General features: G+C 26.9%; 2 protein-coding genes across 2 annotated transcripts; both read right to left on the bottom strand.

Annotated features, from left to right (window-relative positions):
- Nucleotides 1-7,624: 7,624 nt before the first annotated feature.
- On the bottom strand, nucleotides 7,625-7,990 carry LOC140958071 (cysteine proteinase inhibitor 1-like). The gene has a single exon (XM_073415466.1). It carries the CDS (start codon nucleotides 7,988-7,990, stop codon nucleotides 7,625-7,627), a length of 366 nt encoding a protein of 121 aa, XP_073271567.1.
- Nucleotides 7,991-11,750: 3,760 nt separating this feature from the next.
- On the bottom strand, nucleotides 11,751-12,116 carry LOC140958072 (cysteine proteinase inhibitor 1-like). The gene has a single exon (XM_073415467.1). It carries the CDS (start codon nucleotides 12,114-12,116, stop codon nucleotides 11,751-11,753), a length of 366 nt encoding a protein of 121 aa, XP_073271568.1.
- Nucleotides 12,117-15,237: the final 3,121 nt, after the last annotated feature.

Consider the following 15,237-nt stretch of genomic DNA (forward strand, 5'->3'; position numbering starts at 1 on the left):
TGGTAGATTGTGTTAAATAACTATTAATCTTTACTACTCCAAAATTGAGGATGCAATTTCAAATTGAGAGTATTTTAGGTAAAAACAAAAAAGGCTTCACCAACATATCAAATTGTTTTGCACATACGTTGTATGTATAATGGAAAATTATAATTTCAAAAAATAAAAAAAAAGATAAAATTATATTTTTGGTCGTGTAACTTGAATGTTTTTCATATTCAGTTATGGAATCGGTCAATTCATATTTGTAATCCTCTAGCTTGCACATATTTTTCAATTTTAATCATTTTTTACGTTGCAACATACATGTCTACTATGTATGATCGTCACGTCATTAATTTTCTAGGACACACCATCATATTCAGGTGACATATCTTTATTTTCCCCTGATAAGTCAACACTCAATTGAAAAAAATGTGTAAATTAGTGGACAAAAATTATAAATTGACGATTAACATGACAAAAAATGAAAAACATGCAAGTTATACAACAAAAATTTTAATTTTCCATGTGTATAAAATAATGTTTACAATATATAATTATATATTTTAATTCATATTTTTTATTTTACCATCTAAACTAAATTTAATTTTTTTTATAACAATAATATGTATTATAAAAAAATAAAATATAATTATAAATGATAATTTTAAAGAGGTATTTTAATTTTACTCCTTCAAAATAGGAGAAGAGGTTTAAAAAATGTGGATATTTTAAGTATAGCAAAAAGGCTTCTTCACCGTCTTCAAAGGTAGTGTTCGAGTTGATAGAGTAGGTGACTTTTTAACCAATAGTCAGGAGTTCGATTCTCACTATCAAAACCTTCTCGGACGAGTTTGTCACATAAAGCTTAATTGTCCAGTATGATTTACATGGCTAACGTGGTGTGCATACTGGTACATTAATCTGGGATTTTTTCAGTATGCACCGAAACATAGCGACTGTGGGTTCCCATATCATATTAAAAAAAAAAAATAATAACTTCTTCACCATCCACGCCATTTATTTTTAAGGGATATGCATTAAATTGTAGTTAAAGCCTTTCTTGCCTTTTAGAAAGATTATAATGAAGGAAAGTGGGGAACTAAAAAATAATGACTTCTGTTTGAACAAGTACTTTAAAAAATTTTAGTGTTTTATAAGTGAAAAACTTAAATTATGTGTGTGTATAAGATTTTAGTAAAACTGTTTTGAAAAATATTGTAGGACTGAGCGTTTGGCGCTTTACCAAAAGTTATAGTATGTGGTAATGATATAACTCAAATCTTTTAAGTCGCACCACAACTCAAGCATCACAGTTCGATCGTTCTACCAAGCAGGGACAATTATTGCACCCAACAATTTCCCACCCAATAATTGCACTCCTTGCAATAAATGATAATCGAACTCATGAACTTGGCTCTGATACCAATTGTAGGATCGAGCGCTTGCCGCTTTACTAAAAGCTATAGCTGGTGGTAATGGTGTAACTCAAATCTTTTAAACCACACAGTAGCTCAAGCATCACAGTTTCGATCGTTCTACCAAGCAGGTACAATTATTGCACCCAACAACTATTTTTAAAAAAGTGTTATCAAAGTATAGTTTTTAAATAACAAAGGAGAGGTGTTTTTTTGTTTTTTTTATAATAAAAAACGCTGGTTAAAGAGAATGGAAAGAATTTTATTCAATTTTTGTCAAAAACCTTTATAATTATTTTTAGCTTTAAAATCGATTTTTTTAAAAAATAATTGTCCAAATACCTTTTCTACTCTAAAAATGTTTTTGTAGAATATTTGTCCAAACACATATTTATTTTTAAAACAACTTTTAAAATAGTTTATAGTTTTTTGTAAAAAACGCTTTTATAAATACTGGTCCAAACAAAGTCTACACACTGTGAGAGATCTTCATAAATACGAAAGTCATGTCGGAAGAATTTGTATTAGGACAAGTGTCGAAGAATTTTTTTTTTTACTTTTATCAATTTTTTAAATATATTTCCATTATCCACCGACCCTTGTAGCCTTTATTTTTTAAAAATAATAATTTTTTCATACGAAAATAATAATAAAATTAAAATATAAATTAAAAAAGTTGTTTTGCCCCTAATTAATGTTCATGATAGAGAGAATTGAAACTAAATTTGATAAATAAAAAAAATAAGGAAATCTTTAGTTGAAAATGGTCCAAATAGAAATGATGTCGTTATGATATAAACAACTATTTGTTATGAAAAACTATACATAATATGTTATTAAATTTAAGTTTTAGTTTGTTATCTTTGTTTTTTTATTCTGTATACAAATAATTCATTCCCAAATATGATTTAGTTACCATTTGACCTAGTTCACTAGCTTAGTTATCATAATCGAAACGAAAGGTCAATCTTCGAAAAACTTATAAAATTTTTGGGAGTTTAGAAGTGTGGTAAAAATATTATTATGAAATGTTTTAAATATATTGTTTTTTTGAAGGCTTATATGTGGTTTGAAAAATAGTTGGATCACTTGAAATTATTTTTTAAAGATCTTATTTAGTATTTCTAAAAACTGCAATAAAGAGATCTAAAATTATGTCCGAAAATATTTGTTTATATTAAATATAAATACATTTTTATTCAGGAGACTGGCATTACATATATAATATCAGCCTTAAACTTTCACAAAAGAGCTTAGTTCCCTGAAATGCTTCCAAGGCATGTCCCATACCACAGCCTCGTAATTTCCTAGCGCGTTGCCGGCAGCCGCATCATTTGCGATGATGACCAATCTGTAATTCGTACCTTCGACTACTTGGGTTTCACCCTTCACAACCTTTACAAACTCCAACTATACGTTAGCCTTCTTGTTGTGCTCCGACACCGCGAATCTAGCGATTTCCAACACATCGTTCGAGTTCGGAATCGGCCGCCAGTTGCCAACGATGGCACTAGGCGAAATGGCCAAGGCTTGGTAATGAAATGAAGCCACCAATATCAAAAGGATTGCTGAGAGAAAAGTGCAAGATTTGAGTTGCATATTTTCTTTTGCTGTGAAGAATTCTTTGTGTTAGTTTCTTTCTTATTTGTGTGGAAATAGGCGGTGATGGTGTGTAATTTATATAGCACTGCAACTACTTTGCAATTGTGTCATTTGACATATTTGCCCTCAGCTTTTGGTTGGTTGAGTTACTTTCTACTCCAGATGTATGTAATATATATACTTTAAGATTACAATAATATTGTCATTATGTGTACACTTTTTGGGAAATATTTTTTTTATACAAGTGAGTCAAAAATTATTTATTATAATATTAGCATATCGATACACTTAGTGTGTAAAATAATAGATAAAATTTAAATTTATATAATTTAATTCAAAATTTATTTTTTTATAATATAAAATGCATTGAAAAAAACTATTACTGAAAAAGGTATATATTAGAAATAAATAAAATACAATTACAAATGTTAGATTATGTTAAATAATTATTAATCTTTACTACTACTAAATAGGGGATGCAAATTGAGAGTCTTTTAGGTAAAAACGACAAAGGCTTCACCAAGCACATCAAATTGTTTTGCACATACGTTATATGTATAATGGAAAATTATTATTTCAAAAAATAAAAAAAAGATAAAATTATATTTTTTCATGTAACTTGAATGTTTTCCATATTCAATTATGGTATCGATCAATTCATATTTGTAATCCTATAGCTTGCACATATTTTTCAATTTTAGTCATTTTTTAAGTTGCATCATACATGTCTACAATGTATGATCGTCACGTCATTAATTTTCGATGACACACCATCATATTCAGGTGACATGTCTTCATTTTCCCTTGATAAGTCAACACTCAATTGAAAAAGTATTAAAATTGAAAAAATGTCTAAATTAGTGGACAAAAATTATAAATTGACGAATAACATGACAAAAAATGAAAAACATGCAAGTTATACGACAAAAATTTTAATTTTCCATGTGTATAAAATAATATCTACAATATATAATTATGTATTTTAATTCATATTTTTTATTTTACCATCTAAACTAAATTTAATTTTTTTACTAACAATAATATATATTATAAAAAATAAAATATTATTATAAATGATAATTTTAAAAACATATTTTATTTTTACTCCTTCAAAATAAGAGAAGAGGTTTAAAAAATGTGGATATTTAAGTATATATAGCAAAAAGGCTTCTTTACCATCTTCAAATATAGTGTCCTAGTTGATAGAGTAGGCGAGTGTTTAATTAATAGTCAGGAGTTTGATTCTCATTATCAAAACCTTCTCGGACGAGCTTGTCACACAAATCTTGTCCAGTATGATTTACATGGCTAACGTGGTNTTATATTAAATATAAATACATTTTTATTCAGGAGACTGGCATTACATATATAATATCAGCCTTAAACTTTCACAAAAGAGCTTAGTTCCCTGAAATGCTTCCAAGGCATGTCCCATACCACAGCCTCGTAATTTCCTAGCGCGTTGCCGGCAGCCGCATCATTTGCGATGATGACCAATCTGTAATTCGTACCTTCGACTACTTGGGTTTCACCCTTCACAACCTTTACAAACTCCAACTATACGTTAGCCTTCTTGTTGTGCTCCGACACCGCGAATCTAGCGATTTCCAACACATCGTTCGAGTTCGGAATCGGCCGCCAGTTGCCAACGATGGCACTAGGCGAAATGGCCAAGGCTTGGTAATGAAATGAAGCCACCAATATCAAAAGGATTGCTGAGAGAAAAGTGCAAGATTTGAGTTGCATATTTTCTTTTGCTGTGAAGAATTCTTTGTGTTAGTTTCTTTCTTATTTGTGTGGAAATAGGCGGTGATGGTGTGTAATTTATATAGCACTGCAACTACTTTGCAATTGTGTCATTTGACATATTTGCCCTCAGCTTTTGGTTGGTTGAGTTACTTTCTACTCCAGATGTATGTAATATATATACTTTAAGATTACAATAATATTGTCATTATGTGTACACTTTTTGGGAAATATTTTTTTTATACAAGTGAGTCAAAAATTATTTATTATAATATTAGCATATCGATACACTTAGTGTGTAAAATAATAGATAAAATTTAAATTTATATAATTTAATTCAAAATTTATTTTTTTATAATATAAAATGCATTGAAAAAAACTATTACTGAAAAAGGTATATATTAGAAATAAATAAAATACAATTACAAATGTTAGATTATGTTAAATAATTATTAATCTTTACTACTACTAAATAGGGGATGCAAATTGAGAGTCTTTTAGGTAAAAACGACAAAGGCTTCACCAAGCACATCAAATTGTTTTGCACATACGTTATATGTATAATGGAAAATTATTATTTCAAAAAATAAAAAAAAGATAAAATTATATTTTTTCATGTAACTTGAATGTTTTCCATATTCAATTATGGTATCGATCAATTCATATTTGTAATCCTATAGCTTGCACATATTTTTCAATTTTAGTCATTTTTTAAGTTGCATCATACATGTCTACAATGTATGATCGTCACGTCATTAATTTTCGATGACACACCATCATATTCAGGTGACATGTCTTCATTTTCCCTTGATAAGTCAACACTCAATTGAAAAAGTATTAAAATTGAAAAAATGTCTAAATTAGTGGACAAAAATTATAAATTGACGAATAACATGACAAAAAATGAAAAACATGCAAGTTATACGACAAAAATTTTAATTTTCCATGTGTATAAAATAATATCTACAATATATAATTATGTATTTTAATTCATATTTTTTATTTTACCATCTAAACTAAATTTAATTTTTTTACTAACAATAATATATATTATAAAAAATAAAATATTATTATAAATGATAATTTTAAAAACATATTTTATTTTTACTCCTTCAAAATAAGAGAAGAGGTTTAAAAAATGTGGATATTTAAGTATATATAGCAAAAAGGCTTCTTTACCATCTTCAAATATAGTGTCCTAGTTGATAGAGTAGGCGAGTGTTTAATTAATAGTCAGGAGTTTGATTCTCATTATCAAAACCTTCTCGGACGAGCTTGTCACACAAATCTTGTCCAGTATGATTTACATGGCTAACGTGGTTTGCATACTGTTACATTAATCCGGGATTTTTTCAGTATGCACCGAACGGAGCGTCTGTCGGTCCCACATCATATAAAAAAAAGCCTCATCACCATCCACACCATTTTTTTTAAGGGATACGCATTCAATTTTAGTTAAAGCCTTTATTGTCTTTCAGGAAGATTATAATGAAGGAAAGCGGGGAACTAAAAAAAATGACATTTTGAACAAGTACTTTAAAATATTTTTAGTGTTCTATAAGTGAAAAGCTTAAATTATGTGTTTGTATAAGATTTTAGTAAAACTTTTTTGAAAAATATTGTAGGACCGAATGCTTGCCGTTTTACCAAAAACTATAGCTGGTGATAATGGTGTAACTCAAATCTTTTAAACTACACAGCAGCTCAAGCACCATTATTCGATCGCTCTACCAAACAGGGACAATTATTGCCCCTAACAAATATTTTTTAAAAAGTGTTATCAAAGTATAGTTTTTAAATAACAATTGAGATGCGTTTTTTTTATATAATAAAAAACTCGGGTTAAAGAGAATGAAAAGAATTTTTTTCAATTTTTGTCAAATACCTTTATAATTATTTTTAGCTTTAAAATCGATTTTTTTAAAAATAATTGTCCAAATACCTTTTCAACTCTAAAAATGTTTTTGTAGAATATTTGTCCAAACACATATTTATTTTTAAAACAACTTTTAAAATAATTTATAATTGTTTTTTTGTAAAAAACGCTTTTATAAAACATTTTATAAATACTCATCAAAACAAAGTCTATACATTGTGAGAGATTTTCATAAATATGAAAGTCATGTCGGATGAATTTGAATAAGGACAAGAGTTGAAGAATACTTTTTTTTTCTTTTTTTTACTTCTATGAATTTTTTAAATATATTTCCATTATCCACCGACCATTTTAGACTTTATTTTTTAAAAATAATAATTTTTTATACGAAAATAATAATAAAATTAAAATATAGATTAATAAAGTTGTTTTGCCCCTAATTAATGTTCATGATAGAGAGAATTGAAACAAAGATTTATACAAAAAAAGGAAATCTTTAGTTGAAAATGGTCCAAATAGAAATGATGTCGTTATGATATAAAAAAACTATTTTTTTATGAAAAACTAGATAAAATATGTTATCAAATTTCAGTTTTAGTTTGTTATCTTTGTTTTTTTATTCTATATACAAATAATTCATCCTCAAATATGATTTAATTACAATTTTACTTAGTCCACTTGCTTAGTTATCATAATCGAAACGAAAGGTCAATCTTCGAAAAACTTACAAAATTTTTGGGAGTTTAGAATCATGGTAAAAATATTATTATGAAATTTTTTAAATATGTTGTTTTTTTAGGAATATATGTGGTTTGAAAAATAGTTGGATCACTTAAAATTATTATTTAAAGATCTTATTTAGTATATATAAAAACTGCAATAATATAACATCTAAAAATTTAATGGCAGAGATCTAAAATTATGTCCGAAAATATTTGTTTATATTAAATATAAAGACATTCTTATTCAGGAGACTAACATTACATATATAATATCACCCTTAAACTTTCACAAAAGAGCTTAGTTCCCTGAAATGCTTCCAAGGCATGTCCCATACCACAGCCTCGTAATTTCCCGGCGCATTGCCGACAGCCGCATCATTTGCGATGATGACCAATCTGTAATTCGTACCTTCTACTAGTTGGGATTCACCCTTCACCACCTTTACAAACTCCAACTGCACGTTAGCCTTCTTGTTGTGTTCCGACACCGCGAATCTAGCGATTTCCAACACATCGTTCACGTTCGGAATCGGCCGCCAGTTGCCAACGATGGCACTAGGCGAAATGGCCAAGGCTTGGTAATGAAATGAAGCCACCAACATCAAGAGTATCGCTGAGAGAAGAGGGCAAGATTTGAGTTGCATATTTTCTTTTGCTGTGAAGAATTCTTTGTGTTAGTTTCTTTCTTATTTGTGTGGAAATAGGACGTGATGCTGTGTAATTTATATAGCACTGCAACTACTTTGCAATTGTGTCATTTGACATATTTGCCCTCAGCTTTTGGTTGGTTGAGTTACTTTCTACTCCAGATGTATGTAATATATATACTTTAAGATTACAATAATATTGTCATTATGTGTACACTTTTTGGGAAATATTTTTTTTATACAAGTGAGTCAAAAATTATTTATTATAATATTAGCATATCGATACACTTAGTGTGTAAAATAATAGATAAAATTTAAATTTATATAATTTAATTCAAAATTTATTTTTTTATAATATAAAATGAATTGAAAAAAACTATTACTGAAAAAGGTATATATTAGAAATAAATAAAATACAATTACAAATGTTAGATTATGTTAAATAATTATTAATCTTTACTACTACTAAATAGGGGATGCAAATTGAGAGTCTTTTAGGTAAAAACGACAAAGGCTTCACCAAGCACATCAAATTGTTTTGCACATACGTTATATGTATAATGGAAAATTATTATTTCAAAAAATAAAAAAAAGATAAAATTATATTTTTTCATGTAACTTGAATGTTTTCCATATTCAATTATGGTATCGATCAATTCATATTTGTAATCCTATAGCTTGCACATATTTTTCAATTTTAGTCATTTTTTAAGTTGCATCATACATGTCTACAATGTATGATCGTCACGTCATTAATTTTCGATGACACACCATCATATTCAGGTGACATGTCTTCATTTTCCCTTGATAAGTCAACACTCAATTGAAAAAGTATTAAAATTGAAAAAATGTCTAAATTAGTGGACAAAAATTATAAATTGACGAATAACATGACAAAAAATGAAAAACATGCAAGTTATACGACAAAAATTTTAATTTTCCATGTGTATAAAATAATATCTACAATATATAATTATGTATTTTAATTCATATTTTTTATTTTACCATCTAAACTAAATTTAATTTTTTTACTAACAATAATATATATTATAAAAAATAAAATATTATTATAAATGATAATTTTAAAAACATATTTTATTTTTACTCCTTCAAAATAAGAGAAGAGGTTTAAAAAATGTGGATATTTAAGTATATATAGCAAAAAGGCTTCTTTACCATCTTCAAATATAGTGTCCTAGTTGATAGAGTAGGCGAGTGTTTAATTAATAGTCAGGAGTTTGATTCTCATTATCAAAACCTTCTCGGACGAGCTTGTCACACAAATCTTGTCCAGTATGATTTACATGGCTAACGTGGTTTGCATACTGTTACATTAATCCGGGATTTTTTCAGTATGCACCGAACGGAGCGTCTGTCGGTCCCACATCATATAAAAAAAAGCCTCATCACCATCCACACCATTTTTTTTAAGGGATACGCATTCAATTTTAGTTAAAGCCTTTATTGTCTTTCAGGAAGATTATAATGAAGGAAAGCGGGGAACTAAAAAAAATGACATTTTGAACAAGTACTTTAAAATATTTTTAGTGTTCTATAAGTGAAAAGCTTAAATTATGTGTTTGTATAAGATTTTAGTAAAACTTTTTTGAAAAATATTGTAGGACCGAATGCTTGCCGTTTTACCAAAAACTATAGCTGGTGATAATGGTGTAACTCAAATCTTTTAAACTACACAGCAGCTCAAGCACCATTATTCGATCGCTCTACCAAACAGGGACAATTATTGCCCCTAACAAATATTTTTTAAAAAGTGTTATCAAAGTATAGTTTTTAAATAACAATTGAGATGCGTTTTTTTTATATAATAAAAAACTCGGGTTAAAGAGAATGAAAAGAATTTTTTTCAATTTTTGTCAAATACCTTTATAATTATTTTTAGCTTTAAAATCGATTTTTTTAAAAATAATTGTCCAAATACCTTTTCAACTCTAAAAATGTTTTTGTAGAATATTTGTCCAAACACATATTTATTTTTAAAACAACTTTTAAAATAATTTATAATTGTTTTTTTGTAAAAAACGCTTTTATAAAACGTTTTATAAATACTCATCAAAACAAAGTCTATACATTGTGAGAGATTTTCATAAATATGAAAGTCATGTCGGATGAATTTGAATAAGGACAAGAGTTGAAGAATACTTTTTTTTTCTTTTTTTTACTTCTATGAATTTTTTAAATATATTTCCATTATCCACCGACCATTTTAGACTTTATTTTTTAAAAATAATAATTTTTTATACGAAAATAATAATAAAATTAAAATATAGATTAATAAAGTTGTTTTGCCCCTAATTAATGTTCATGATAGAGAGAATTGAAACAAAGATTTATACAAAAAAAGGAAATCTTTAGTTGAAAATGGTCCAAATAGAAATGATGTCGTTATGATATAAAAAAACTATTTTTTTATGAAAAACTAGATAAAATATGTTATCAAATTTCAGTTTTAGTTTGTTATCTTTGTTTTTTTATTCTATATACAAATAATTCATCCTCAAATATGATTTAATTACAATTTTACTTAGTCCACTTGCTTAGTTATCATAATCGAAACGAAAGGTCAATCTTCGAAAAACTTACAAAATTTTTGGGAGTTTAGAATCATGGTAAAAATATTATTATGAAATTTTTTAAATATGTTGTTTTTTTNTTTTTAAATAACAATTGAGATGCGTTTTTTTTATATAATAAAAAACTCGGGTTAAAGAGAATGAAAAGAATTTTTTTCAATTTTTGTCAAATACCTTTATAATTATTTTTAGCTTTAAAATCGATTTTTTTAAAAATAATTGTCCAAATACCTTTTCAACTCTAAAAATGTTTTTGTAGAATATTTGTCCAAACACATATTTATTTTTAAAACAACTTTTAAAATAATTTATAATTGTTTTTTTGTAAAAAACGCTTTTATAAAACATTTTATAAATACTCATCAAAACAAAGTCTATACATTGTGAGAGATTTTCATAAATATGAAAGTCATGTCGGATGAATTTGAATAAGGACAAGAGTTGAAGAATACTTTTTTTTTCTTTTTTTTACTTCTATGAATTTTTTAAATATATTTCCATTATCCACCGACCATTTTAGACTTTATTTTTTAAAAATAATAATTTTTTATACGAAAATAATAATAAAATTAAAATATAGATTAATAAAGTTGTTTTGCCCCTAATTAATGTTCATGATAGAGAGAATTGAAACAAAGATTTATACAAAAAAAGGAAATCTTTAGTTGAAAATGGTCCAAATAGAAATGATGTCGTTATGATATAAAAAAAACTATTTTTTTATGAAAAACTAGATAAAATATGTTATCAAATTTCAGTTTTAATTTGTTATCTTTGTTTTTTTATTCTATATACAAATAATTCATCCTCAAATATGATTTAATTACAATTTTACTTAGTCCACTTGCTTAGTTATCATAATCGAAACGAAAGGTCAATCTTCGAAAAACTTACAAAATTTTTGGGAGTTTAGAATCATGGTAAAAATATTATTATGAAATTTTTTAAATATGTTGTTTTTTTAGGAATATATGTGGTTTGAAAAATAGTTGGATCACTTAAAATTATTTTTTAAAGATCTTATTTAGTATATATAAAAACTGCAATAATATAACATCTAAAAATTTAATGGCAGAGATCTAAAATTATGTCCGAAAATATTTGTTTATATTAAATATAAAGACATTCTTATTCAGGAGACTAACATTACATATATAATATCACCCTTAAACTTTCACAAAAGAGCTTAGTTCCCTGAAATGCTTCCAAGGCATGTCCCATACCACAGCCTCGTAATTTCCCGGCGCATTGCCGACAGCCGCATCATTTGCGATGATGACCAATCTGTAATTCGTACCTTCTACTAGTTGGGATTCACCCTTCACCACCTTTACAAACTCCAACTGCACGTTAGCCTTCTTGTTGTGTTCCGACACCGCGAATCTAGCGATTTCCAACACATCGTTCACGTTCGGAATCGGCCGCCAGTTGCCAACGATGGCACTAGGCGAAATGGCCAAGGCTTGGTAATGAAATGAAGCCACCAACATCAAGAGTATCGCTGAGAGAAGAGGGCAAGATTTGAGTTGCATATTTTCTTTTGCTGTGAAGAATTCTTTGTGTTAGTTTCTTTCTTATTTGTGTGGAAATAGGACGTGATGCTGTGTAATTTATATAGCACTGCAACTACTTTGCAATTGTGTCATTTGACATATTTGCCCTCAGCTTTTGGTTGGTTGAGTTACTTTCTACTCCAGATGTATGTAATATATATACTTTAAGATTACAATAATATTGTCATTATGTGTACACTTTTTGGGAAATATTTTTTTTATACAAGTGAGTCAAAAATTATTTATTATAATATTAGCATATCGATACACTTTGTGTGTAAAATAATAGATAAAATTTAAATTTATATAATTTAATTCAAAATTTATTTTTTTATAATATAAAATGCATTGAAAAAAACTATGACTGAAAAAGGTATTTATTAGAAATAAATAAAATACAATTACAAATGGTAGATTATGTTAAATAACTATTAATCTTTACTACTCCAAAATAGAGGATGCAATTTCAAATTGAGAGTATTTTAGGTAAAAACAAAAAAGGATTCACCAAGCACATCAAATTGTTTTGCAAATACGTTGTATGTATAATGGAAAATTATAATTTCAAAAAATAAAAAAAAGATAAAATTATATTTTTGGTCATGTAACTTGATTTTTTTTTCATATTCAATTATGTTATCCGTAAATTCACATTTGTAATCCTCTAGCTTTCACATATTTTTCAATTTTAATTATTTTTCTCCAGAATGATGACGTTAGATCATATATGTCTACAATGTACCATCGTCATGTCATTAATTTTCGATGACATATTCAGGTGACATGTCATCATTTTCCCCTGATAAGTCAACACTCCAATTAAAAAAAATAAAATTGAAAAATGTGTAAATTTGCGGACAAAACTTATAATAACATAGCAAAAAATTAAAAACATATAAGTTACACGACCAAAATTTTAATTTTCCATGTATAAAAAATAGTGTCTACAATATATAATTATATATTTTAATTCATATTTTTAATTTTAAACTAAATTTACAAAAAAATTACTAACAATAATATATATTATAAAAATACAATATAATTATACATGATGGATAATTTTAAAAATGTATTTGAATTTTACTCTTTTAAAATAGGAAAGGAGGTTTAAAAAATATGGATATTTTATGTATAGCAAAAAGGATTCTTCAATGTCTTCAAAGAAGTGTCCGAGTTGATAGAGTATGTGAGTGCTTAACCAATAGTCAGGAGTTCGATTCTCACTACCAACACCTTTTCGGACGAGCTTGTCACACAAAGCTTTCCCAGTATGGTTTACCTGGTTAACGTGGTTTGCATACTGTTGCGCTAATCCAAGGTTTTTTCAGTATGTACCGAAAGATAGCGGCTGGAGGTTTCCACATCATATAAAAAAGCTTATGACTATCCACACCATTTTTTTAAGGGATATGCAGTCAATTTTAGTTAAAGCTTCTATTGTCTTTTAGGAAGATTATAATTAAGGAAAGTGGGGAACCGAAAAAGTATGACTTATGTTTGAACAATTATTTTAAAACACTTTTACTGTTTTATAAGTGAAAAACTTAAATTATTTATTTGCATAAGATAGTAAATGTTTTTGAAAACTATTTTTAAAAAAATGTTATCAAATTATAGTTTTTAAATAACAATTGAAAGGTGTTTTTTTATGTTTTTATAATAAAAAACGCGGATTAAAGAGAATTAAAAGATTTTTATTAAATTGTTTTCAAACACCTTTATAATTATTTTTAACTTTAAAATCGTTTTTTAAAATAATTGTCCAAAAACCTTTTCAACTCTACAAATGTTTTGTAGAATATTTGTCTTAAAACATATTTATTTTAAAAACAATTTTTAAAATATTTTTTAAATTTTTTTGTAAAAAACGCTTTTATAAAATTGTTCTATAAATACTTATTCAAACAAAGTCTATATATTGTTAGAGATTTTCATAAATACAGAAGTCATGACGGAAGAATTCGAATTAGGACAAGTGTTGAAGATTACTTTTTTTTTTTTTTACTTTTATGAATTTTTTAAATATATTTCCATTATCCACCGACCACTGTAGACTTTATTTTTTTAAAATAATAATTTTTCAGATGAGTAATAAAATTAAAATATAAATTTAAAAAGTTGTTTTGCCCCTAATTAGTGTTCATGACAGAGAGAGTTGAGAAAAAAATTGATATAAAAAAGAAAAATAATCCTTAATTAAAAATGGTCCAAATAAAAATGACGTCGTTATGTTACGAAAAGCTATTTTTAATGAAAAAATAGTCATATTATTTGAAGGGCTCGTTTTTTAAAATTGACTCAAATCCCAACAATCTCAAGTACACCACCGGTCATACGCTCAATGTTTAAATATATGGAATATGACAGTGATTGTGTTATTATTTATTCATTAATTAACTTAAACAAAAAATTGAAAATTTTAAAGTTACAATGAAAAATTAAAAGATATGAATGGATATTGTTAAGGTCGAGAGATTGGTTAGAGGAGTTAATAAATAATCTCAATGAGACAGTCAAATAATTCGGTTGGTTTGGCAACACTTGAATTATAATTCTTGTCAGCAAGGCTTTAATAAACCAGTAATAAGGTACCTGCGTGGAAATTGGCTCATTGAATTGGTTTGAACAATATAAACATTTAGTCTAAAAAACAGCTAGTCTAGGTACACTTAAATTAAATGTACAACATAAATTGTTTATGAATGTTCGAAGATTGAATAACTGATATGCCATCCTTTTTCCGTTTCCAAAAAGATATCATTAGAAGGCTTTGGCGATTATAAACACTTTGCAACAACCATCTTCAATAGAGCTTAACATTGTCATATTGAAAATCCTAATTAACTCAAGGTTTAAATAATCTGATTAGTAAACTCTTACTACCTGTTACATATATTTTTGAACAAAATATCCTTAGCACAATTGATCTTGAATGATCTTATGTAAACACTAAGTGTGTGATCCAAAATATTATTGATCAGTTAGGCTCTGAAAACTTGGATAAAAAAATATGCAAGATGTACAAGTCTTGTGTAAAGAATTTAGAGTCTGAATCTCCATGCATCTGATCAATATATAAGCAAAGAACCAACAACCT

The sequence above is a fragment of the Primulina huaijiensis genome, chromosome 14 (genome assembly GCF_012295235.1).
Source record: "Primulina huaijiensis isolate GDHJ02 chromosome 14, ASM1229523v2, whole genome shotgun sequence".
Taxonomy (NCBI): domain Eukaryota; kingdom Viridiplantae; phylum Streptophyta; class Magnoliopsida; order Lamiales; family Gesneriaceae; genus Primulina; species Primulina huaijiensis.

What these genes read in the sequence shown, in the direction of transcription:
- LOC140958071 (XM_073415466.1), bottom strand. Translation starts at nt 7,990, where the DNA reads ATGCAACTCAAATCTTGCCCTCTTCTCTCAGCGATACTCTTGATGTTG.
- LOC140958072 (XM_073415467.1), bottom strand. Translation starts at nt 12,116, where the DNA reads ATGCAACTCAAATCTTGCCCTCTTCTCTCAGCGATACTCTTGATGTTG.